At 52.4% G+C, this 21,497-nt stretch overlaps 7 protein-coding genes across 7 annotated transcripts; 6 read left to right on the plus strand and 1 right to left on the minus strand.

The window, feature by feature from the left end:
- Positions 1-142: 142 nt before the first annotated feature.
- Positions 143-3,481, plus strand: culA (cullin culA). Its single transcript, XM_025584638.1, has 7 exons — positions 143-401; positions 570-659; positions 743-812; positions 894-910; positions 969-1,039; positions 1,122-3,022; positions 3,076-3,481. The coding sequence occupies exons 2-7, from the start codon at positions 610-612 to the stop codon at positions 3,262-3,264; spliced, it is 2,298 nt and encodes a 765-aa protein (XP_025437521.1). The 5' UTR covers positions 143-401; positions 570-609; the 3' UTR covers positions 3,265-3,481.
- Positions 3,482-4,982: 1,501 nt separating this feature from the next.
- Positions 4,983-7,236, plus strand: BO95DRAFT_518304 (uncharacterized protein; the record flags this gene model as incomplete). The annotated part of the gene is made up of 10 exons (XM_025591964.1): positions 4,983-5,015; positions 5,071-5,263; positions 5,333-5,544; positions 5,599-5,670; positions 5,745-5,840; positions 5,934-6,005; positions 6,074-6,144; positions 6,198-6,583; positions 6,703-6,933; positions 6,998-7,236. The coding sequence occupies 10 exons, from the start codon at positions 4,983-4,985 to the stop codon at positions 7,054-7,056; spliced, it is 1,425 nt and encodes a 474-aa protein (XP_025437522.1). The 3' UTR covers positions 7,057-7,236.
- A 562-nt stretch (positions 7,237-7,798) lies between these two features.
- BO95DRAFT_280036 (uncharacterized protein) lies at positions 7,799-8,976 on the plus strand. Its single transcript, XM_025581637.1, has 2 exons — positions 7,799-7,887; positions 7,949-8,976. The coding sequence occupies exon 2, from the start codon at positions 8,041-8,043 to the stop codon at positions 8,782-8,784; it is 744 nt and encodes a 247-aa protein (XP_025437523.1). The 5' UTR covers positions 7,799-7,887; positions 7,949-8,040; the 3' UTR covers positions 8,785-8,976.
- On the plus strand, positions 8,792-9,578 carry BO95DRAFT_374190 (uncharacterized protein; the record flags this gene model as incomplete). The annotated part of the gene is made up of 3 exons (XM_025583090.1): positions 8,792-8,928; positions 8,987-9,357; positions 9,439-9,578. The coding sequence occupies 3 exons, from the start codon at positions 8,792-8,794 to the stop codon at positions 9,576-9,578; spliced, it is 648 nt and encodes a 215-aa protein (XP_025437524.1).
- A 491-nt stretch (positions 9,579-10,069) lies between these two features.
- Positions 10,070-17,823, minus strand: BO95DRAFT_507709 (putative polyketide synthase; the record flags this gene model as incomplete). Its single annotated transcript, XM_025591268.1, has 16 exons — positions 10,070-11,065; positions 11,123-11,954; positions 11,998-12,332; positions 12,378-13,382; positions 13,416-14,396; positions 14,497-15,313; positions 15,351-15,807; positions 15,859-15,937; positions 15,961-16,044; positions 16,072-16,718; positions 16,746-16,749; positions 16,771-16,851; positions 16,924-16,982; positions 17,010-17,093; positions 17,115-17,145; positions 17,197-17,823. The coding sequence occupies 16 exons, from the start codon at positions 17,821-17,823 to the stop codon at positions 10,070-10,072; spliced, it is 7,119 nt and encodes a 2,372-aa protein (XP_025437525.1).
- Positions 17,824-18,284: 461 nt separating this feature from the next.
- BO95DRAFT_436209 (FAD binding domain-containing protein) lies at positions 18,285-19,673 on the plus strand (the record flags this gene model as incomplete). Its single annotated transcript, XM_025585219.1, has 2 exons — positions 18,285-18,798; positions 18,847-19,673. The coding sequence occupies 2 exons, from the start codon at positions 18,285-18,287 to the stop codon at positions 19,671-19,673; spliced, it is 1,341 nt and encodes a 446-aa protein (XP_025437526.1).
- A 498-nt stretch (positions 19,674-20,171) lies between these two features.
- Positions 20,172-21,489, plus strand: BO95DRAFT_436210 (MFS general substrate transporter; the record flags this gene model as incomplete). Its single annotated transcript, XM_025585220.1, has 3 exons — positions 20,172-20,185; positions 20,250-20,346; positions 20,491-21,489. Coding segments are annotated over 3 exons (1,110 nt in total), but the record flags the coding sequence as incomplete, so codon positions are not given.
- Positions 21,490-21,497: the final 8 nt, after the last annotated feature.

A 21,497-nucleotide genomic window follows, 5' to 3' on the forward strand; every position in this document is an offset into this window, starting at 1 on the left:
TTAAGATTCACTTCTAGTCAGCCAGTAGATCGCCAGGGAGATTATTTCGATAGAGCTGCCTGACCGCTTACCGGAACCGGACCTTCTCCTCTCCCCCCCCCCAACCCCCACGGCACTCATCGCCCAACGCCACGCCTTTTCTGGCTTGCTTCTCCATCCCCGATCTCTCCTCCAGCTTGAGGCGCGTCTCGTTTACTCCCCCCATTTCTTTGACTCTAGGGACTTGCAGGTTGTGGTCTTACTTCTTTGTCTCCCCCAACCTATCATATTTTTCTAGACATTCTTTCTCCTCTCAGATCAACTAGGAGAGCCATTATTCGTCTCGCCGTCTCCGTCACCGCTGCCTTAACCGCCCACCGCTGAGTGAGGTCATCCACTGTCCTTATCGCTTGCAACGTTTGGTAAGGCTCACGTATACCTGATCTCATGGGCATCTTTGCTTGTTACACGGCATTTTCCTTTCTTCATGTTGCGGTCTCCTGCAGCAACATGTTCCCGTCGCCCCCCGGAAGCTTTCTATGAGGCTATATTAGTCCTACCAGGCTAATGTTCACACGCATCTTCCACAGACCCGCGCTCAAGGCTCGAACCTGGGCGATCAAACACAAGATGCCGGCTTTTTTCCCTCAAACACCCCACAAGGATGATCTCGATGAGACGTTAGTTTTCCCAGGTCCAGTTTCTTATCCGCAAGGTCGGCTGTCGAGGCGACTGCTTCCGGGCCACCGGCTGACTCAGGTAGATGGACGTTCTTGGAGAAGGGCATCGACAGTGTGATGCTCAAACTAGAGGAAGGAGTTGACATGAAAACTGTATGTTCCTCGACACTCTTGTCATCTTGGACTGGTTTATGTTACTTGTCGCGCCGCTGACCTCTCTTCACGCGGGCTTAGTACATGGCCCTTTACACGTATGGTTTGACCTCAAGGCGCTCACTCCACCAAGAATACTCACGGGTTTGAATCTAGAGCGGTCCACAACTTTTGCACATCACAGAAAGCCGTTGGTAGTGGCAGCGGTTTACAAGCTCATCGCGGCGGTCAGTCTTTTCGTCCCTTCTACCCTCCGGCCAAGATCTATGTGGGTCAGCGCTACAACGTATATTGACATCACCGCTGCAGCCCATCTCCTCGGGGAGGAACTCTACAAACTACTAGGTGAATACCTCTCACGTCACTTGGACGCTGTGTATAGAGAATCCGAGAGCCATGCGGAGGAGGCGTTGTTGGGGTTCTATATTCGCGAATGGCTTCGCTACACCACTGCCGCCAAGTACATCAACCATCTCTTCCGTTACCTAAACAGACACTGGGTCAAACGCGAGATCGACGAGGGAAAGAAGAATGTCTACGATGTTTACACGCTGCACCTGGTGAAATGGAAGGACGACTTCTTCATGAAGGTTCATGAGAAGGTTATGGAGGCTGTACTGAACCTGGTCGAAAAGCAGCGTAACGGCGAGACTATTGAGCAGTCACAGATCAAGAGCATCGTCGATTCGTTCGTTTCCCTGGGCCTTGACGAGACTGACAGCACCAGGTCAACGCTCGAGGTTTACCGCTACCACTTCGAGAAGCCATTTATCTCCGCCACCAGAGTTTACTACGAAAACGAGTCGCGGCAATTTGTTACCGAGAACAGCGTGGTCGAGTACATGAAGAAAGCAGAAGCCCGTCTGGAGGAAGAAAAGGCTCGTGTCGGCTTGTACTTGCACCCGGACATTTCGAAACATCTGACCGACACTTGTCTGGATGTGCTGGTCACAGCTCACTCTGAACTCCTCCGAGATGAATTCCAGGTTCTGCTGGACAACGAGCGTCAAGATGATTTGGCTCGGATGTATAGACTTCTGTCTCGCATCAAAGAGGGTCTGGATCCTCTCCGGACTAAGTTTGAAGCTCATGTGAGGAAGGCTGGCTTGGCCGCCGTTGAGAAGGTGGCCGCCGACGGAGAGACATCGTTCGAGCCTAAGATGTACGTGGACGCATTGTTACAGGTACATACCAGGTATCAAAGCTTGGTCAGCGAGGCATTCAACGGCGAGTCCGAGTTTGTTCGTTCTCTGGATAATGCCTGCCGCGAGTTTGTCAACCGCAACAAGATTTGCAGGTCCGGATCGACAAAGACCCCCGAACTGCTCGCGCGCTATACCGATTCGTTATTGAAGAAGGGTTCCAAAGCTGCAGAGGAGTCTGAGTTGGAAGAGATGTTGGTGCAAATTATGACTGTCTTCAAGTACATCGAGGACAAGGATGTTTTCCAGAAGTTCTACTCCAAGATGCTCGCTAAACGTCTGGTACATGTCAGCTCCGTGTCCGACGATGCAGAAACCAGCATGATCAGCAAGCTCAAGGAGGCGTGCGGTTTTGAATACACGAACAAGCTGCAGCGCATGTTCCAAGACATTCAGATCTCGAAGGACCTGAACGCCAGCTACCGGGACTGGCAAGAGAAGGTACTCGATGAAGATGATCGGCGGAAGCTGGTCGACTCTCATTTCCAGATCCTGGGTACCGGATTCTGGCCTCTCAATGCGCCTACCACCGATTTCCTTGCACCACCCGAAATCGTCAAGACATCTGAACGATTCCAGAGCTTCTACTTTGACAAGCACAGTGGCAGAAAGCTGACATGGCTTTGGCAGCTATGCAAGGGTGAAATCAAGGCCAACTACATCAAGAACACCAAAGTACCCTACACGTTCCAGGTATCCACATTCCAAATGGGCATACTTCTACTCTTCAATGAGCACGACACCTTAAGCTACGAGGATATTCAAAAAGCCACTTCCCTTTCGCCTGAAATTCTTGATCCCAACCTCAGCATTTTCCTTAAGGCTAAAGTTCTGATTATCAATTCCGAAGGATCCAAGCCGGAGCCTGGAACGTCTTTCACTCTGAACTACAATTTCAAGAACAAGAAGATCAAAGTTAACCTCAACATTCAAATCAAGTCGGAGCAGAAGGTCGAGTCGGATGACACACACAAGACAATTGAGGAGGATCGTAAGCTCTTACTTCAGGTATGTTCCTCGTCCTACCCCCTGAATTTGTACCCCGCCTAATGCTGTTCTAGTCTGCGATTGTCCGTATCATGAAGTCTCGCAAGAAGATGAAGCACGTACAATTGGTTCAAGAAGTGATCCAACAAGTCAAATCTCGCTTCCCTCCCAAGGTCCCCGACATCAAGAAGAATATCGAGGCTCTGATGGAGAAGGACTATATCGAGCGCTTGGATGGGGACGAGATTGCTTACATTGCATAAAGCTGGTGCCGCCATCACATTTACATCGCCTTATTATCCATTACCTCAGCGCAACTCTCTCTCATACTCCCCGTGTGTTCTGTTAGCCCGGTATCGCTCCATCCCCCACATTTTGATTTGATTTAGGCCAGGTTTCATCGACCCATGAAGGAAGGGGTATTCTGTAGTTCTCTCATAGCGCTGCTACCACAAATGATAACCCAGATTATGCTTCTAGTGGAACGCTCTTTGTTCAAGATTTACCCTAGTTATCATTCATATTCTCCTGCAGGATGTGCATTGCGACCCACAATGGGCCGATGTGATTGCCTCCAGATGTTGCAACCTGCCCGAGCTGGAGATCCCCGGTTCAGACGCTCTGTAGGTTACAGTAGCATCTTGTGAGAGATGACCAGCCACGAACAGTATTCAAGCCGTCAGGTGTCAATTAACCTCTCTCGCGTCTCCTGGCCTTCCCATTGGTGAACAGTACAGTACAAGCAATTACCACTCTTCTTTCTCTCTATCAGTCACTGCATCCTCGTCGTCGGAGAGAGCAATCGAACACGAAACCATCAACACCAGGCTGGAACGATCCAACGTTGGTGGGACCTGAAAGATGAAGCCATTTGGTAGATCGAGCGAATTGCTGCATGAAGCGACGGTCCGATTAGTCGGCACGTCATGGATGGTCCTGGTCTCCCCAGCTCGGGTGGATCCTTGGGCGAATACAGATCTGTTCTCGACTGTCTTTGAGTTGCTGCAGCTGGGTGTGACTGATACCAACGTTGGTGAGAACTGAAAGGTGAAGGAAGCATTCTAGTGGATTTGAATGAGTTTTGGATGAATTGACGGCCCAACTGGTCGGCACAGCATGGATTGTCCCGGCCTCCCATCCCGGGTCTCATCTCAGGTCTCATATCAGGTGCATCATTTGGAGAATCTAGAACGGTTGTCGACTGTCCTTGAGTTGCAGCAGCTGAGTGGGGCTTTTCTTTTCCTGTACGTGCTAACTTATCAGTTGGCTATATCTCATGAACTAACCAAAGACCGTATTGACAGACCACGATAATCCTAGCGCCCTGCATCCAAAACACATCACCATGCGCATCTTTGCAGCGAGAGTGAAAATTCTGTCGCATGAAGCTGTAGTATGAGGCTTGGTGATGTTGCAACCTGGATGCCTATCTTTATCTAAAGTCTGGGATTTTTTCCGCAGCTTTTCCCGATATAGAAGCCAACGAGATCCAGCCTCCACCGCCTGAAATCTTGTGCAACCTCAACACCGATAAGGCTGAGCGGCTTTCGGTATGACAGACGCAGTTAACAGCCCCAAGATCTTGATGTGGCCAATGACTCAATGCAAATCCAGGTGTAGGAATAGTTATATGCAGTCAGCACGATCTTCGAAGCCATGCGACAACACGAGGTTCATCCCAAACACAGCATTTTCTCTCCTGAAACCGTTCGCTATCATCCCAGTGCACAACTGAAATGCCTCATGGCAAGATGGAATTGCTTTTCTTCCTGTGGCTTGTCCAAACGCGATCTGTAACTACATCCAACATATATAAGGCCGACAAAGGAGCTAGACCATAGACCTCGCTCGACAAGCTAAACCATGCTTTGTGATATGCAACGGTGAAGAGGAAGAGGAAGATCAGGGACAAGATTCCCAAGCGTCAACAGCATTTTATTTCTACCTACATTCTGAGAGCTTCTCTCTCCTGTCATACAAAATGGGTCGAATCCCTTTTGTGACAAGCCCCTTGGTACGTCTTAATTTCACGAACCGCAAAACTCAAAGACTAACAGCACCCGTTCAAGTCCAAGAGCAGCACGCGGCAGAGTTCAACGTCTGATGGTGAGCTCGGCCTGGACACACACGATGAGATCTTGTTCGAGAACCCTCAGTTCGAACACTATGAGGCTACCTCCAACATCCAGTTGTTTTTCGACTTGTTTTTCGTGGCCAATTTGACCTCCTTTGTGACTGCCCGCGATGTGAACAGCAGTAAGAGTATGTGGCCGACTCCTCCCCTAAACAATATCAGTCTTCGCGGAATGGATTTGCTTAATATTTGTCCAGTGCTGGCGTCCTATGTCGGCTTCATCAGTATCTTGTGGTTCACCTGGTGCCATGTCAGTCTGTACGACGTCCGGTTTGCCACGGACAGCATCTTCGAGCGTGTGGCCCACGCGTGCCATTTCGGCGTGATGATGGGGCTGGCCGTCATCGGCTCCAACTTCCTGAGGCAGGACGCCAGGGGCCCCATGCAGCAGCTGTCGCTGATCCTCATGGTGAGCCGCTTGGTACTCGCATGCCAGTACGGCATGACGCTGTACTTCACGTAGCATTACCGCAAGACTCGCGTGCCATTGTTGATCATTTTGGTCTCGCTGCTGGCCGCTGCAGCTGTTTTCTTGGTATATCGTTTGTGTTTCAATTGCGCACTAGATGGGATGCTTATATCGCGTGGTATTGCGTTTCCGTGACCGAGGTGGGTATCAACGTGGCCGTGGCCGCGGTTTGGCCGGCGCTCTCGCTTGAGAAGACCCATCTCGTGGAGAGAATGACCTGCTTGACTTTGATTATCGTATGTATAACTCTCCAGGCGTATTCATCTAAGATACTAAACCACTTTTTGATAGCTGGGCGAGGGTATCATTCTTCTGACCAAGTTTGTCAGCATGATCGGGAAGCTGGACCGCGGTTCTTCCCCCAGGACATTGGAATTCTCATATCATCCGTGCTGATTATTGTAAGAGTACCTGCCCCTTGTCAAGCTAGAAAGAAAGATTTCTAACCAGGACTTCCTCTCTATCACAGTACCTGACTTACCAACTGTACTTCGACAACATCAGCAGCGTCGAGGCACTGGGTCCGATCAGCCAGCACCTGTGGGCTATGCTCCACTTCCCCTTCCACGTCTGCCTCTGTCTCATGATGGAAGGGATCAACCAAATCTTCATCTGGGCACACCTCTGGGCCGGGATCAGCCAGCTTTCAATCCCCTGATGAGCGGGATCAACAGCAATGCCCCGGTCGACGAACTCAGGGACATGCTCGGGGAGGCGTTGGACGACGTCCTGAACCGCTTCACCACCTACATGGATCAATTTCACACCATCGAAAGCGCCTACAACGCGACCATCGCGCTGCCCCCTAACGCGACGGGGACGGAGTTCATCGAGAAGGCGTGGCCGGCCATCATGGAGACGGTGACCATCATCGTGCACAACTTCGGGAGGAATATCCCCAAGGAAGTGGCGGCCAAGGCGAATCTCACGTTCCAGGAGGCGACAGACGCGGTCATGAAGGTCTTTGATCTTACTTTTGGTATGTACATCGTCCTCCATCATCTTTGTTTCTCTTTAGACTTGTCACATCATTCCGATCCTTCGTGTCGATCGACCTGAGAGGTTCAAGTACCGTCTAACATCTTCACTCACCTCCAGGATACTTCTGCATCTGCACGGGTCTCTTCTTGATCTTCACCATGGTCTTCGCAATCCTATCGCTTCCCCGTGATCCTCATCATTTCCGCATGTGCCGCGTCAGCACGGGGACCATCGCGCTCGTGGGGCTGGGCCTGGCGCTGCTCAGTCTTATGAACATCTCCGGAAAGAGCCAGGCAGTAGGCCAATCGCCGTGGGTACTTCCAGCGCTGGCGCTGATCATGCTCTTCTGTGAGTTTTCCTTATTCTTCTCTCTTTCTATCTTCTATTCTCACTGACTTGTTGTTACCTCTAGTGCTCGCGTTGCATCATTTTGCCCAAGGAGGCTATATCGCTTCTATACGGCACCACTGACATAATACCTAATATAAAGACTGTACTATAGATGCTTGCTTTTGGTTTCTCAAGGAAAAGCGATCGTTCATGGTTTTTATCTTCCATTCCGAGTGCCAATGCTATCCTAGACACTAGCGTAAAGAAGGAAAGGATTGAGCATAGTATGTTTTGATATTGATTTATCGAGTCGACATAGAGGACATAGAGAAGTAATAATGACGTTGATAGTGCCACTGCACATCTCTCTATTTTTCCATAAGCTACCAAGAGATATTATATTAACGGCAGAGTATGACCACTAGCACAAAGTACGGAGTACAAAGTAAGTTAATCGCAATAGTGGTCTGGTCACCTGACCCAGGGAAGTCTGTGCTCGACCTGCCAGGAAGAATGAGGTCACCTGTCAAGATCACGTGGGCAGAGCCTCCTTTCCCGTCCCTTGAGTTCTGTATCGATCCTCTCCCCAGAACCACCTCCCCGCCCCCAACAATCTCCTCACTCCCTTTTACCCCCCTGAGATATCTCATGCTTCACCTTCGCTCGGTGCGATATCAACTCCATCATCCTGATCACGTATAGGGACTTAACGATTCGCTCTTTGCTGTTCTCGCCGCTGGTCCTGCCGTTCCTGTGTTCTCATAGGACTCCAGGTTTGGATCTTGGATTGGGTACGTACGTGTGGCTAGGCCGCAAGAGCTTTTGATACCTTTGTTGTCGTCCGTCAATCAAGGAATCATTTTCTTCTTGCCGTTCTCGCTGCTTGGCGTGCCATTCCTGTGTTTTCATAGGACTCTCCAACTTCTTCCCTGGAGTGAGCATGTGCTTGTGGCCAGGCCGCAGGAGCTTTCGGTCGGTCTCTTTACTGTTGTCCTCTCACTTCTATCCCTGATCTCTCATTCGTCGGAGCCAGGGCTGCTCATCGCTTTTCCAAAGCCCGGGTGGGAGGGCTACTCGATCATTCGAGGGAATCTCTAAAACCTAAGGAACTTTAGAGGTTATCCAATGTCGCCTGTATCGCAAGAGTCGCACTGGGCTTTGTCCAAGAAAGTTGTCGTTTCTGTACCGGGCACGAAACATTCTTGCGATGCCAGGTGTCGCATTGCCTACTCCAACGACCCCGAGCGAGGATCTATCTCTCTTAGTATCAAGGCAGCCCTTGCTAACTCCACTGACAGATCGGATTCACTAACATTGAATATCTGCCCCAAAGCGATCCAGAACTCTTCGCTAGTTAAGAGAAGCAAACCTAATCTGTGCCCATCGGAATTGTCCTCGAAGATACGACAAACTATAAGCGGTGCTACGGATGTTTCAACGCTCAGTGTACATTTAGCTAGGCCTGGGGTTGTTCTTTGTCCATCTTGGGCAAAGTCTCTTAGTTCTTCCGATCTAGAAGACTCAAATTTCATTGCATTCGCCCATATTTGCCAATCAAAATCTCTACGCCTACACTTTGCCCTGGTACAATTTCAGGGGGGAGAATTTGAGACGTTGAGAAAATTTTGCTCTAGAATACAAACCCTTCAGCCAGAGTCTTTCGACCACCATCGACATGGTGTAGTCGAGAGAGATCCAAGTATATTCAAGCTTTCTCCACCGCCATATGATGAGGAACATGTATCAACACCGGCTGAGCAAGCGAGTCCACCCCAATACAATGACCAACCCGAATTGAAGCCGGCCATTGGCAAACGGGACAGAGGTATGTCTTATCTCCACAGTTACTGGAGATTTCAGCTTTCATAGCCTGTTGATGGTCTCTAGGGTGGTCTCTGTCACCCGAAGAAAGTTGCAAAAGGCCGCTTCTTACACAACCAGACTGGCTTGGAGCACCTACCGAAGTCAATACCCCAAGTACTTGCTCTCCGTCACCATCCTCAAACTCGATCCGTCCAACCCACTTTATACATGCTTCATCACCCGATGACGTGGATCATCTTTCACTTAGATATCTTGAGCAGAAGCTTAGCCGACTTCCCGAAGATCAGGTTCGCAAGCTATTGATTCGCTCCGGACACCATCGTCTACTGGGCTTGTCAGGGGATGTAGACGGTGCCCTACCATCAAAGTCCGGGGTATCTGGCCCTCCTGGCGTCCATCTGATCGATCCTTGCATCAAAAGATATATTGATGAGGAAATTCACAACAGTCTCAAATTACAGCAGGATATTGTACGCGATAGCATCAAATCAGAACTTGATGATATCGTTCAAGACAGCATCAGATCAGAACTGCCTGGTCTTGTCGACCATTTTCGCGAGGAGATTGCTGACGAACACAAAATAAAAGTGTGCGAGTTAGGCGAGGTGGTCCAGGACAGTATATGCGAGATACAAACTGTAACCAATGATGGTTCAGAGGTAATAGGGGACGTTACGACAACGCATATCGATGAACTAGACAAGAAGGCCGTCGAGGCGAAGAAAGCATTGAAGGAGATGGCTTTCAAATTGGCTGCTTCTCTCAGGGCCTCGTTTGATGATTTGCAAGGCTCTAGGCATGAGGAACAGGGCACACACGCGAGATGCCGCTCTGTTTGAATCCTGGATTTGGGTCTTCTTACTCGATAGTTTGTGGTGTATCTAAGACTCCGTAGATTTCTATAATGAGATCAGATAAGTGGACAGTATTGAACTGCTAGGCATAGATGGCATACCCCCGCCTACGGAACGCGGCACCCAGTTGGGTTCTGTGGGAGTCCGCGATGATTGATCCACCATGGCGGCCCGGCACCTTGTTTGTTGAGTCTTCTGACACCACGGACACCGCTGGGAGGCGAGATCCTGGCCTGCAGGAGTGGTGTGGGCATTTGCTCGCGATTCCGGGGATTATCGAATCCTCCGCAATGACAAGATACGAGTACTCATATGATGCATTTCTGTTTTCTGTCGGTGTCTGTCCAGAGATTCCCCCTCCCCCCCCCCAGGAAGTGAGCTTCATCAACGACCAGCAACCTTCATTCACTTTCAATCTGTCTATTCATCTTCAACTCCAAGGGAGGGGACTGATCTCAACATGAAGAACACAATGATCAATCCAAAAACTCCATCGCCCTCCAGTTCTTGATATACAACCTTGTCACATCCTCACTAACCGGGCCCATATCTGCCAGAGTCTTCGAATGCTCGCGACATCTCCTGGTCTCCAACAAGAGCCCACCGCAAGACATGCGCAGAAAGTTCTCATCCAAGAAATCAACCAACATGATGGCGGGATTCTCCCGCTCTGACCCTGCATGTCGACTATACTCCCGAACGCGCTGCACCCACTCTGAGAATGGAATTATGTTTGTCTGTGGTAGGTGCAGCTCATCTGCAAGCACAGGCATTATATCTTCCCACCTCTGGCGGATCGGGTTCTCAATATGGTAGACCGGATACGGTGGGTCGTCGCGGCAAAGCAAGTCGACGGTTGCACCGGCTACGAAATCGACGAGCGTCCATGACAGAAGGCCTTCGAAGCGAGGGAGGGCGCCGAGTGTCTGTGATGATTTGATCACGAAGGAGAAATGCTCACGGGGGTTCCAGTATCCGCTCTCACTGGAGCCTGCGATTTGCCCTGGACGCACCGTCATGGCATGGAATTTGTCTGGGTGAAGCCTTAGCGTCGACTCAAGCATCAGCTCGCAAATGTACTTTGCGTCTCCGTACCCGGTGGGGAGAACAGATTCGATTCCCATCATCGCTTCCGGAACCCGAGGTCTTCCTGTATGCAGAGGATAATGACCGACTGTTGCAATGGAGGAGATGAACTGAAATGTGACTATGTTACAGCCATGGCCCACAACAGCGGACGCAAAGTCTAACAGATTGCGCATGATATAAAGTTGTGACTCGAATCGATCTAACGGCCATTTCGCATTCATGAGCCAGGCGTTGTGAATAATGTGCGTGGTCGTTGAGACAAGGGATTCGTACTGTGGACTCGACAGCCCGAGTTGCGGTCTTGCAAGATCAGCATCCATGATGGTGAGTTTGTCGATCGCATCGTCAGGAAGCCAGATGCCTTTCTGGCTCAGAGACTGAAGCTATCGTTGATCAGCGTCGAGCCGACTCCGTCGATTCAGACAGATGATCTTCGTCACACCAGGACTGCTGGCAAGCTTTTGGACCACATGGCTTGCCAAGCTCCCTGTTGCCCCTGTGAGAACAATACATTTTCTATCCCTATTTGTGGGTCCGACCTTCACCGAAGGAGCCTTCCATCCGGCCGTCATCTTACGCAGGTATCTGTCAATAACTGTTTGTCGCGCCGCACAGTCAGTCGATAGGCTCTCGATTGGATGTGACTGTGGGAGTCGCTCGTACCTCCCGCCTGAAGCAAAGGCAATAATCAGCTTCTCCAGTCTGTTCTCTGGCCGCGCACCATCAGTCCAGTCGACGTGTCCGTATCCAGCCGAGTGCAGCTCAGTTTCCCACTGCGACTCGTGCGTCACAGCATGTGTGCGTTCATCGTCAACATACCACCAGCCCTCAAACAGCCCGAATGTGACATCGACCCAATACATGATACTTGTCATTTCGAGCATCATAAGGAGACCGTCAGATCGTAGGGCCTTGCGGGTATTACTTGCAGACGCCCTGAGACTGTGCGTGGCATGCACAGCGTTACTGGCGATAATGATGTGTTGCGTGCCGAGAAGATCGTCGGCCGGAGCCTGTTCAATACCATGTGTCCTGAATTTCATGAAGGGATACTGCTTGCCAAATCTCTTGCGAGCGGCAGCGACAAAGGATGGAGCGAGATCCGTGAAGGTGTACTCGACTGAAATGTTCAACTCCGCGAGCAGAGGAACGAGCCATCTAGTCGTTCCTCCTGTACCAGCCCCCATCTCCAAGATCTTGATGACGCCCTGAGCCATGTCGACTTTAGAAACGAGTCGGCTAATGAATTCCTCCATTTGTCGGTAGAATAGCCTATTGAGCGGCCATTCCGCATACATGTTGGAGACGAGGTCACGCCCTTTTTGGAGTTCCGAAGATCAACTTGATCCCATCTGTCTGGCCTCTGAGGACCTCGGCCAGCTGAGATCCAGTGTATAAGGTGAGTTCATCAGCCATACTCTGGTCAGGGAAGCGAGTAGCAAGTTCTGCGAGGATCTTTTTGCTCGAGCAAGGAGGGAGGACTGCCGTGCGAGTGATGCAATCGCCGTCGATATTTACAAGCCCTGCTCCCTCGTCGAGCATTCTATACAGGTGGTCAACTAGTCGGGCATGTTCTCTTGCGTGTTCAATGCGGACAAATTTGTCACCAGGATTGGCATTGCGAATGTGCTGTCCCAACTTATCGAACGCCTCGAGGACGAGCGACACACACATTTAATCTTGAAGGGGCAGCACCGTCTCAAAGTAATTGCCCTGCTTGTAATCAACAATATGGTCGTCGGTATTGCTCTTGACCTCATTGAAAGCCTCTATCACAGAGCAAAAGGAAAGGTTCAGTCCGGTGTTCTGGACAGACTTTGCTGGCTCAGCCACCTCAGATGCGGTACTCGGCGTCGTGTAGCCGCTGGGCTTTGTGTCGCTTTCCTCACTCTCAGAAGTGCTTTGATCACTGCTTTCTGTTGCAGTAACAACGCCGCCACCTATCACAGTTTCCACACACTTCATCAAGCTGGGAATGTCGATGACATCCATGAGCTCATTTTCCAGAATCGTGATCTGGAATGCGGCTTCAATCTCATGTGCCAACTCCATTCCCATGAGAGAATCAATTCCTAAGTCTGCGAGGTTACTGTCATCTTTGATCTCCTTCAACTCGAGACCGGAGAGTTCCGCAAGGATAGTCTTCACCTTTGGTGCAGTCTCTAACTCGCCTGGTGCCTGCACTTTGATGCTTGCTGAAGGACTGGCTCTCTGTACCTGTGCTTGGGGAACTGCTAAAACCTTTTTCTCTGCATCGGTATCACCATGAAAAGGCTCAGAGGTGGAAGCTTCCGCAACCTTCTGGAAGTCTCCCATGGTAAGACGCGATAGTAACCTGCTTATCGAAGCTTTCGGTACTCTCACATAGCTGATACGCAGCTTGGCCTCAATCAAAGAACCATTTGTCGGATTGAATATAAAGACATCTGTTAGAAACGCCTTGGGTGAGGGTCGATGATGTGTCGCCAGAACATGGTACGAATCAGGCCGCGAATCTTGCTGGTGAAATCTCGGAGAGCGAATCCACTGCTCGACACCATTTGCGATATACATATCTGACATGGTGCGGTCAACCATACAGTTGACATAGATGCCTCCAACCTGACAGAAGCTGTCGGCCAGATGCCCGTCGAGCCATGATTCCGGATTATACTGCTTGGCTACTAAACCTGCCGATTGGCTTCCCTTGCTCACCAGCTTCTACAGCCCGCGATACTCCTCTCCGTAGTGCACGATCTCGGCGAAGATTTTGTAGATGTTTCTACTCTGCAGGACTTCGTCTGGATCGTTACTGCGCAGGATATCAAGACACTGTTCGTGACTGAAATGGCGTTCCAGGCGCGCAAACTCAGATTTCAGTGCGAGATCGTCGACGGACTGAAAGACGATCTGATCGGTAGTATGGACTGTGCGCGGGGCTTCGTTCTGAAGGTCATTGCTGAAAACCTGAAAGTTCCAAGTTGTTGCTGCGCTACCTTCCGTAACCGCCTCGACCCATACTGCCTGCCCCAGGTTGATGCAGAGTGGCGAGGCGTTCTCGACGTTGTACAGCCTGGGCTCTAGCTTGGATGATGAGAAAGCTGGCTTGATGCTGCGTACTGCTTCAATGACTATATCAAGCTGAATAGTGGCAGGGCAGATGGGCGCTGTCTGAGCAATGACGTGTCCACGAAGGAGTCTTTCGTACTCGGCGGCCAGCGTATTGATACGGAATCTCGCTTGCCGCTCGGCCTTGTCTTCGTACCCGACGAACTTGAAAAGCTTCTCCGGCAGGTCCTGCTCCATGATCTTTGGTCTCAAGTCTTTTTCCGAAGTAATTCTTGGGGGCGTCTTGAGTTCAATCCAATGCTTTGAACGCTCAAACTGGTAGGGCGGCAATAGAAGGATTGGGTGCCCCTTTGTTTGACTCGACTGGTGAGCCCAGAATTGCACACCCAGGCCTGCCTTCCACAGGCTCAGTGTTGCATCCACCAAGTTGTTCCACCCATTGTCGCAAGTGATGTTGATAGATTGAAAGTGCGAGCTTTTGGGACTGCCGAGGGCTCGGCTAGCCATGTTGGTAACGGTTGAGGCGGACCCAGCTTCCAGGAAGACACAGAATGGATACTTGCAGGATAACCTCTTTATTGCTTGGTGGAAGAATACGGGTGAGCGGATATGTTGAGCAACAAACTGAGGGGTAAGCTTCTCGTCGGCAGCTGACTCCGTGGCCCTCTCGATGTATAATGGGATCTTTGAATGCGATCTCTTGGGCACTTTGCTCAAGTCGCCCAAGAAGAGGATCAAGGAGAGAACAGTGAAAAGAGTTTGTCACGTTCAACCGCTTATGTTTCATGGACGAAAAGGCAGACAAGGAAAGTGTCTCAATGACTGCTTGCACCGCCGGAGTTGCACCAGCCAGCGTATAGCTCCGAGGCCCGTTATAGCAAGCAATGGTGGCTGACTCGATACCGGCACAGTGGGCCTTGGACTTCACGAGTAGCGCTTCCACTTCATGAAGATCGGCCTCCACAGCAACCATAGCACCCTTGTCAGGACCCCAAAAGTCTCTAACAACGGTAGCACGAGCCACGATCATACGCATGGTGTCTTCAAGCGATAAGGCACTTGCCACGCATAGAGCCGTAAGCTCGCCGAAGCTATGGCCTACGACTGCCGCTGGCTGGATTCCAGAATCTATCCAGCTGTGCGCTGAGGCATATTGCAAGGAAAAGAGCATTACTTGCAACTTGACGGGGTCATCAATCGAAGCACGGCTGAATATGTCCGGGAAGATGCTACCCACACCCATGGCCCGAGCCACGGCATCAACCGTGTTAAGATGCTTTCGAAACACTGCAACATGCTCATACACCAGCCGATCAAGTCCGATGAACTTAGACACTTGCCCACCAAAGCATAGCACCACAGGAAGAGGACTCGGAAGAGAAACGGACGTGATGTTGAAGTTACCATTCTCGTATGCTTGAAGATCCTTGTTCAATTTGTCAATAGACTTTACACTGAACATCAGCGTTCGATTAAGATGCCAGTTGCTTTGACGGGCCGAATTAAAGGCAATATAAGACAGTTTCGGCTCAGAGAGGTCACGATTCAAATAGTCGCGAAGGCCCTTCGAGTACCATCGTATGCTATAATCGTCAAAGCCCAGTGATTCGAAACGGATACCTCATACTGTCATGCACCGTCGTTCCAATTGCTCTCCTCGCTTGGGCTGGGGCTTGGGTGATGATGAGGGACGCATTTGAACCAGAGGCTCCATAATTGTTGATGAGAACAGCTTTGAACCCAACATTCCATTGCTGCAAGCTAGTTGGGATGACAATATTGTCTGTTGACGTCGCTTTGATAGCTGGATTGACGGTGGTGAAACTGGCCTGGGGTGGAATCATGCTCTTCTGAATCATCAGTAGCACTTTGATGATGGAGATGATGCCGGAGGTACACTCCACATGACCTACTAGTCCTTTGACGGAGCTGAGCATCAACGGCTTCTTGCGGATTGATCTCCCTAAGACAGCACGGACACTATCATATTCTGCAGGGTCCCCTACTGCAGTACCTGTGCCGTGGGCCTCAACAACGGAGATTTCTTCCGGTGTGAGACGGGCTCGCTTGGACACGTCTTGAAAAAGATCGGATAATGAGGGGACATTTTAAACAAAGATTGGAGTACAGTCCTGGTTCTGTTGGACAGCTGTTGCTGGGGTCACGCCCATGATTTGATCTCCATCGGCGACCGCCGCGGACAATTTCTTCAGAAAGATTGCTGCAATACCCTCACCCTGCAGTACCCGTCTGCTTCGATATCGAATGGCTTGCATTGTCCAGTGGGACTCAAGAATGAGGCGCCTGCCAGATTCTGAAACCACAGCGGATTGGTCATTACATGCGTGCCACCAGCAAGGGCCGCGGTGCACTCGCCTCCTACAATTGCCTTGCAGGCTTGATGAACCGCAACCGCCGAGGAGGAGCATGCAGTGTCGATGGTGAGATCCGGGCCGGTCCAGCCGAAGAAATGGCTGACTTTTCCAGCAATGAATCCTTGCAGATTTCCCGTCGCGGAGAAAGCATTCGGAGCGTGACAGGCAATGTTGGCTTCATAATCACAAGCACAGACACCTACATAGCAGCCGATCCGCTTGTCAGGACTCGGATTGTGAAAGTAGCCGGATTGTTCTACGGTCTGGTAGGCAATTTGCGGTAGGTGGCGCTGTTGCGGATCCATTGTCGCGCTTTCCCTGGGGCTTTTCTTGAAGAATTTGTGATCAAATTCGTCATGACCATTGATGGAGTTCCCAAACCACTTGCGCTTCTGGCCGACGTCTCGAAAGACAGTTTCGAAACCAAAACGCTCCTTGGGTACTTCCTTGTGCTGAGACTCCCCCGCGCAAAGTAGGTCCCAGAATTCCTTGAGGTTGTCCGCACCGGCGGTTTTGCACGCCATCCCGACAACGGCAATGTCATTGCCGCAATACGTGTACGAGGCAGCCTGCGAGCTCCCAGGCACGGGCGCTTGGATCACCTTTTGACCGACTGTGCGCATGAGAGAGGGTGGGATACAGCGCTCTGTGCCGAAGGAGACAACATGAGCGTCGTCTTCTTGCAGCCGTGATTTGCGGACAGTGTCAACTGCTGCAAACCACTGCCGTGGGTCTATCAAGATTTGCTGAAGAACATGGCGGTGCAGGAACCCTTGGTGGATGAAAGCTCCTCCGGCATTGGATCATGTTGGTATGACCAGTTCTGAGGCGTCCGGAAACTGAAAGCTCGGGTGGGCGTCACAGAAGTCGAGAATAGCTGGAAGAAGACTGCTGTGGGCGTCACTGTGGAATCGCCCGAATAGCCCGACCTCTGCAGCTAGAATGCCCGCTGCTCGACATTGTTCCAGCAGTGGGGAGAGGGTTGAGGCTGCGGTGGTGACCGTTGCACGATCCTCATCGTAGTAGACTGACAAATACGCCTGTTTTAGGTCAGCTAGGGCTTTCAGCGCGAAGGGGGGCGAGGGGTACACTAGCTCTGGAAAGGCTTGGAGTATTTGATGCAGCTCGTTCTCCTTCTTCCCTGAGCTCCAGGCGGCAATCAGCGATCGTGACGGCCCCAAAGACGCGGCATCACATGCGTCGACGACCATGCCAACAAGAAGACCCAGTCGGGCGGCAACGGCAGCGAAGTGGCAGAACTGTTCCTTGTTCCGGGCACTCGAGACCGTGATGGCACTGAGGAGACCGGTACAGAAGCCCAATGTTTCTTGGCCGTGGATTGATGCAGCGAAGAGGTCAACCCGGGGGTCCAGGTCGATGGCGGCATCCTCAACCATATCCGCATATTGAGTCAATTGGAAGACTACAACAAGGGGAATTAGGGCTGAATTCGGCAGAGGGAAAGGTATGGTCAATGGCTGTTGACGTTGGACGGCCTTCTTAAGGTCGTGGAGGTGTTCGAGAGTAGAAGCAGACTCCAGAGCAGGGACGGCAGCCACGATCGTTTGATAGGAATGGGGAAGGCACGTGAGCGTCTCCCAGGCCCAGTGGTGTCTTCCATCAGCTATTATGGTCCTCTGCAGCTGTTGAAAGGCCTTCTCGTCGAAGGACAGGGAAAGGGAGCCGAAGAGCAGAAATGCGGGCTTGGAATCAGACATCTCGATGGCTGTTGTTGAGTCAGGCCACCAATGGCAACGAGGATTGTAGTTGTTGAAATGGTGCGTTGGCATGGGAGTCTAGGGCAGATCCCGGCAAGATGACCAATTTATTGAGCGCAGGCAGCAGGCCGACAGTACATCCAGATGACATTCAGGAATTTCTTCCTGACCCGAGTACCATGGACCCGGATACGATAGTGTGAGATACTCCGAGCTGACCGGTCATGGACGCAACGACATACAGATAATACACGGGCAGTCAGTTACTCCGCCATGAGATACCCCGTCCGAACGAGAGAAAATGTATCTCCCGGAGGAGAGAATACTGTTGACGATCTTGATAAGGCTTCTAGCATACAGCCCTAACCTGGCACCTCCATTTCTCGCAGCGTATACTCGTCTGATATCCCGAAGATTAACCTACAGCCCTACATTCATCAACAGACACGAAAGACAGCGAAATGCCCACCCCACTCCGCCTCGAACCCATCGAGATCGCCATCATCGGCGGAGGGATTGTCGGCCTGCTCCGGCGCGGGATCCAAGTGACCGTCTACGAGCAAGCGCACGGCTTCCGCGAGATCGGCGCGGGGATCGCCTTCACCGCGAACACCATCCAGTGCATGGAGCAGCTGGACCCGGCCATCGTGACTGCGCTGCGGTCGAGCGGATCGGTCGCGACCTCTGCGAGCAACGCGGGGGTGAAGGAGGCCTATGACTACCTGCGCTGGATCGACGGGTACAACCAGCTTGATCCGAATGATCCCGCCTACCAGCGGATGCTGTACCAGATCGATGCCGGATATCGGGGCTTTGAAGGGTGTCGGCGGGACCAGTTCCTGGAGACGTTGGTGAAGGTCGTGCCGCCGGAGGCCATCTGGTGTCGACGACGCTTGCAATGGATTGAGGAACGCGGGCTGGATGAGAAGGTTGGACTGGGGTTTCTAGATGGGACGCGGGTGGAGGTCGATGCCGGTGAGTGCATGTCTTTGTTTTATACATGGCCTGACTGACGGAGATAAGTCATCGGCTGCGACGGCATTAAATCTCGTGTCCGAGAGATTCTCTTCGGGAAAGGCAGCCCCGTCTCATACCCGCACTACACCCACGAGGTGGCCTACCGCACGCTCATCCCGATGGAGGCGGCCATCGCGGCGCTGGGCGAATACAAGGCCCGGAACCAGCACAACCACGTCGGCCCGCGGACCCATCTCATCCACTACCCGGTGGCCAACAATACTCTGATCAACGCCACGGCGTTTGTCATGGATTCTGGGGGCTGGCTCGATGACAAGCAGATGGTGGCGCCGGCCTCGCGCGGGGAGCTGGAGGCAGCATTTGCCGACTGGAGTCCCTGTGTGCGCAACGTGATCCGATTGTTCCCTGAGGGGCTGGAGAAATGGGCGTGCTTTGATTTGTGGGAGTACCCGGCACCGTATTATAGTCGGGGAAAAATCTGCCTGACCGGTGACGCGACGCACGCTTCTACTCCACACCACGGGGCCGGGGCAGGAATGGGGATTGAAGATGCGCTGTGTTTGTCGAGTCTTATGGTGGAGGTGGTGGAGACCATCCGCAAGCAGCCGACGCTCAAGGGGACCGCCTTGGAGACGGCCTTTGAGACGTTTGGTGCTGTCCGCCGCACGCGAACCCAGTGGCTGGTGAACAGCAGCCGCACGGTGCGTGATTTCTATCATCAGATCGAATGGGGCGAGCCGTCCAAATGGGTCAAGGCGGAGACTTGCTCTGAAGAGCTCAAGGACCGGTCTCATAAGATCTGGTATTTCGATTATGAGGCGATGAAGGCGGAGGCCGTTGGGCTGTATAGGGAGAAGATGGGGGTGGACTAGACTTGATGGCGCAGCAACACTGTCGTAATAATGCAGCGAGATTGACCCTGTATGAATGGCTGATGTGCGGCACAAGGATACAACCAACCTTCGGATATACACAATCTTACTTGGCCATCTGCTAACACTTCTTGTCGAGCTGCCGTCGTAGCGAAATCTCATACTTTCTTCTCATCTACTGTGCCCATAAATCCAGCCCTGATGGATCAATCCGACCAAACCACCACAATGCAAGCCATTTCCGTTGACCATGCGTAGATCCATTCGCCTCTAGGCAAGCTTCAAGCTAGCCTTTTCCACCCAACCCTTTGACTTGATTCATTCTGTTGGTCCCCCGCGGCTCCGAGTTGTAGCAACCATCGGGGCGGCGCATCAGGCAGGCGCATCAGGCACATACACGGTGGTTTTGGTGAAGAGCAACTGCCTGCTTGACGATCTCTTCTGCAGCCTTATCAGCTAGCTATACTGCTTTCAAGTATCTCCAGGGAAGACAGAAGTATGTCTACGGTTCTGTAAGACCCTAGCTCGTGTGGCTTTCCCCTCCCACCAAAGCAACCAAACTTCCTTGCCAGGTAGTCAGTCGGAGAGTATCGACCTGGCCATCGAAAGCATTGGCCAAGAGTCAAGGATACTTCGAGAGAGTCCCCTCCTATCCAAACTCTCTCAACCCACCGTAAGACAATGGCTGCGCGCCTCGCAAAGTCAACCTGTAACCACCCGGAGAATAGCACCAACTGGCCAAAACCCCGAAAACGCCGTCTCCGAGCCCTAACTCGGACGCCCCGCACCCAACGGCGGCCTCCGCGCCTGGCTCCAGGTCCTCGGCGGGTTCGCCCTCTTCCTCAACACATGGGGCCTCCTAAACACGTTCGGGGTCTTCCAAATCCACTACGCGAGCACGACGACCGCCAGCGCCAGCGCGATCTCGTGGATCGGGTCGACGCAAGCGACGCTCCTCCTCGTCATCGGGGCGATCACGGGCCCGATCTACGACCGCGGCCACCTCGTGGCGCTGTTAGCATGCGGCACAACCTGCATATTCCTAGGCCACGTCTTCCTCAGCCTCAGCACGCAATACTACCAAATCCTCGTCTCGCAGGGCCTGCTGAATCGGCCTCGGCGCGGGCTGCCTCTTCGTGCCGTGCGTCTCGGTGCTACCTCGCTACTTCAGCAGCCGGCTGGGGCTCGCGACGGGGCTGGCCGTGTCGGGCTCCTCGGTCGGCGGAATCATCTACCCTGGTATGCTGTACCGGCTCCTCCCTCAAGTAGGCTTCGCCTGGGCCGTGCGCATCATCGGCTTCGTGGCGCTGGCCACCCTCGCGCTTCCGCTCGCCGTCATGCGGCAGCGCATCCCCCCGCGCGCCCGCGCGCCCTGGTCGACCGCGCCGCCTGCACGGATCTCCACTACTGCCTCTTCGTGGGGGCGTCGCTGCTGGCGTTCATGGGGCTGTTCGTGCTGCTGTTCTACATCTCCTTCGCGGCGGAGGAGCGGCGCATCGCCACCGAGCACATGGCGTTCTACATCGTGCCCATCCTCAACGCGGCCTCGTGTTTCGGGCGCACCCTCTCCAACGCCCTGGCCGATCGGCTGGGGCCGTTCAATCTGATCGCCCCATGCTGTCTGGTCGTGGCGGGGTGTCTGTTTGCCATGGTGGGGGTGAGGACGCTGGGCGGGTTGGTGGGCGTCGCGCTCGTGGCGGGGTTCTTTAGCGGGGCGTTGATCGGATTGCCGCCGTTGTGTTTTGTGGGGTTGACGGCGGATCAATCTATGATTGGGACGCGGATGGGCATGGGGTTTGGGATTATTGGGCTCGGGGTGCTGGC

Source organism: Aspergillus brunneoviolaceus (assembly GCF_003184695.1).
Source record: "Aspergillus brunneoviolaceus CBS 621.78 unplaced genomic scaffold BO95scaffold_87, whole genome shotgun sequence".
Taxonomy (NCBI): Eukaryota; Fungi; Ascomycota; class Eurotiomycetes; order Eurotiales; family Aspergillaceae; genus Aspergillus; species Aspergillus brunneoviolaceus.

What these genes read in the sequence shown, in the direction of transcription:
- culA (XM_025584638.1), top strand. Translation starts at nt 610, where the DNA reads ATGCCGGCTTTTTTCCCTCAAACACCCCACAAGGATGATCTCGATGAG. An exon ending in AAGGATGATCTCGATGAGAC is followed by an intron (nt 660 to 742) that starts GTTAGTTTTCCC and finishes TGACTCAGGTAG; the next exon opens with ATGGACGTTCTTGGAGAAGG. An exon ending in TTTACAAGCTCATCGCGGCG is followed by an intron (nt 1,040 to 1,121) that starts GTCAGTCTTTTC and finishes TCACCGCTGCAG; the next exon opens with CCCATCTCCTCGGGGAGGAA.
- BO95DRAFT_280036 (XM_025581637.1), top strand. Translation starts at nt 8,041, where the DNA reads ATGTCGCCTGTATCGCAAGAGTCGCACTGGGCTTTGTCCAAGAAAGTT.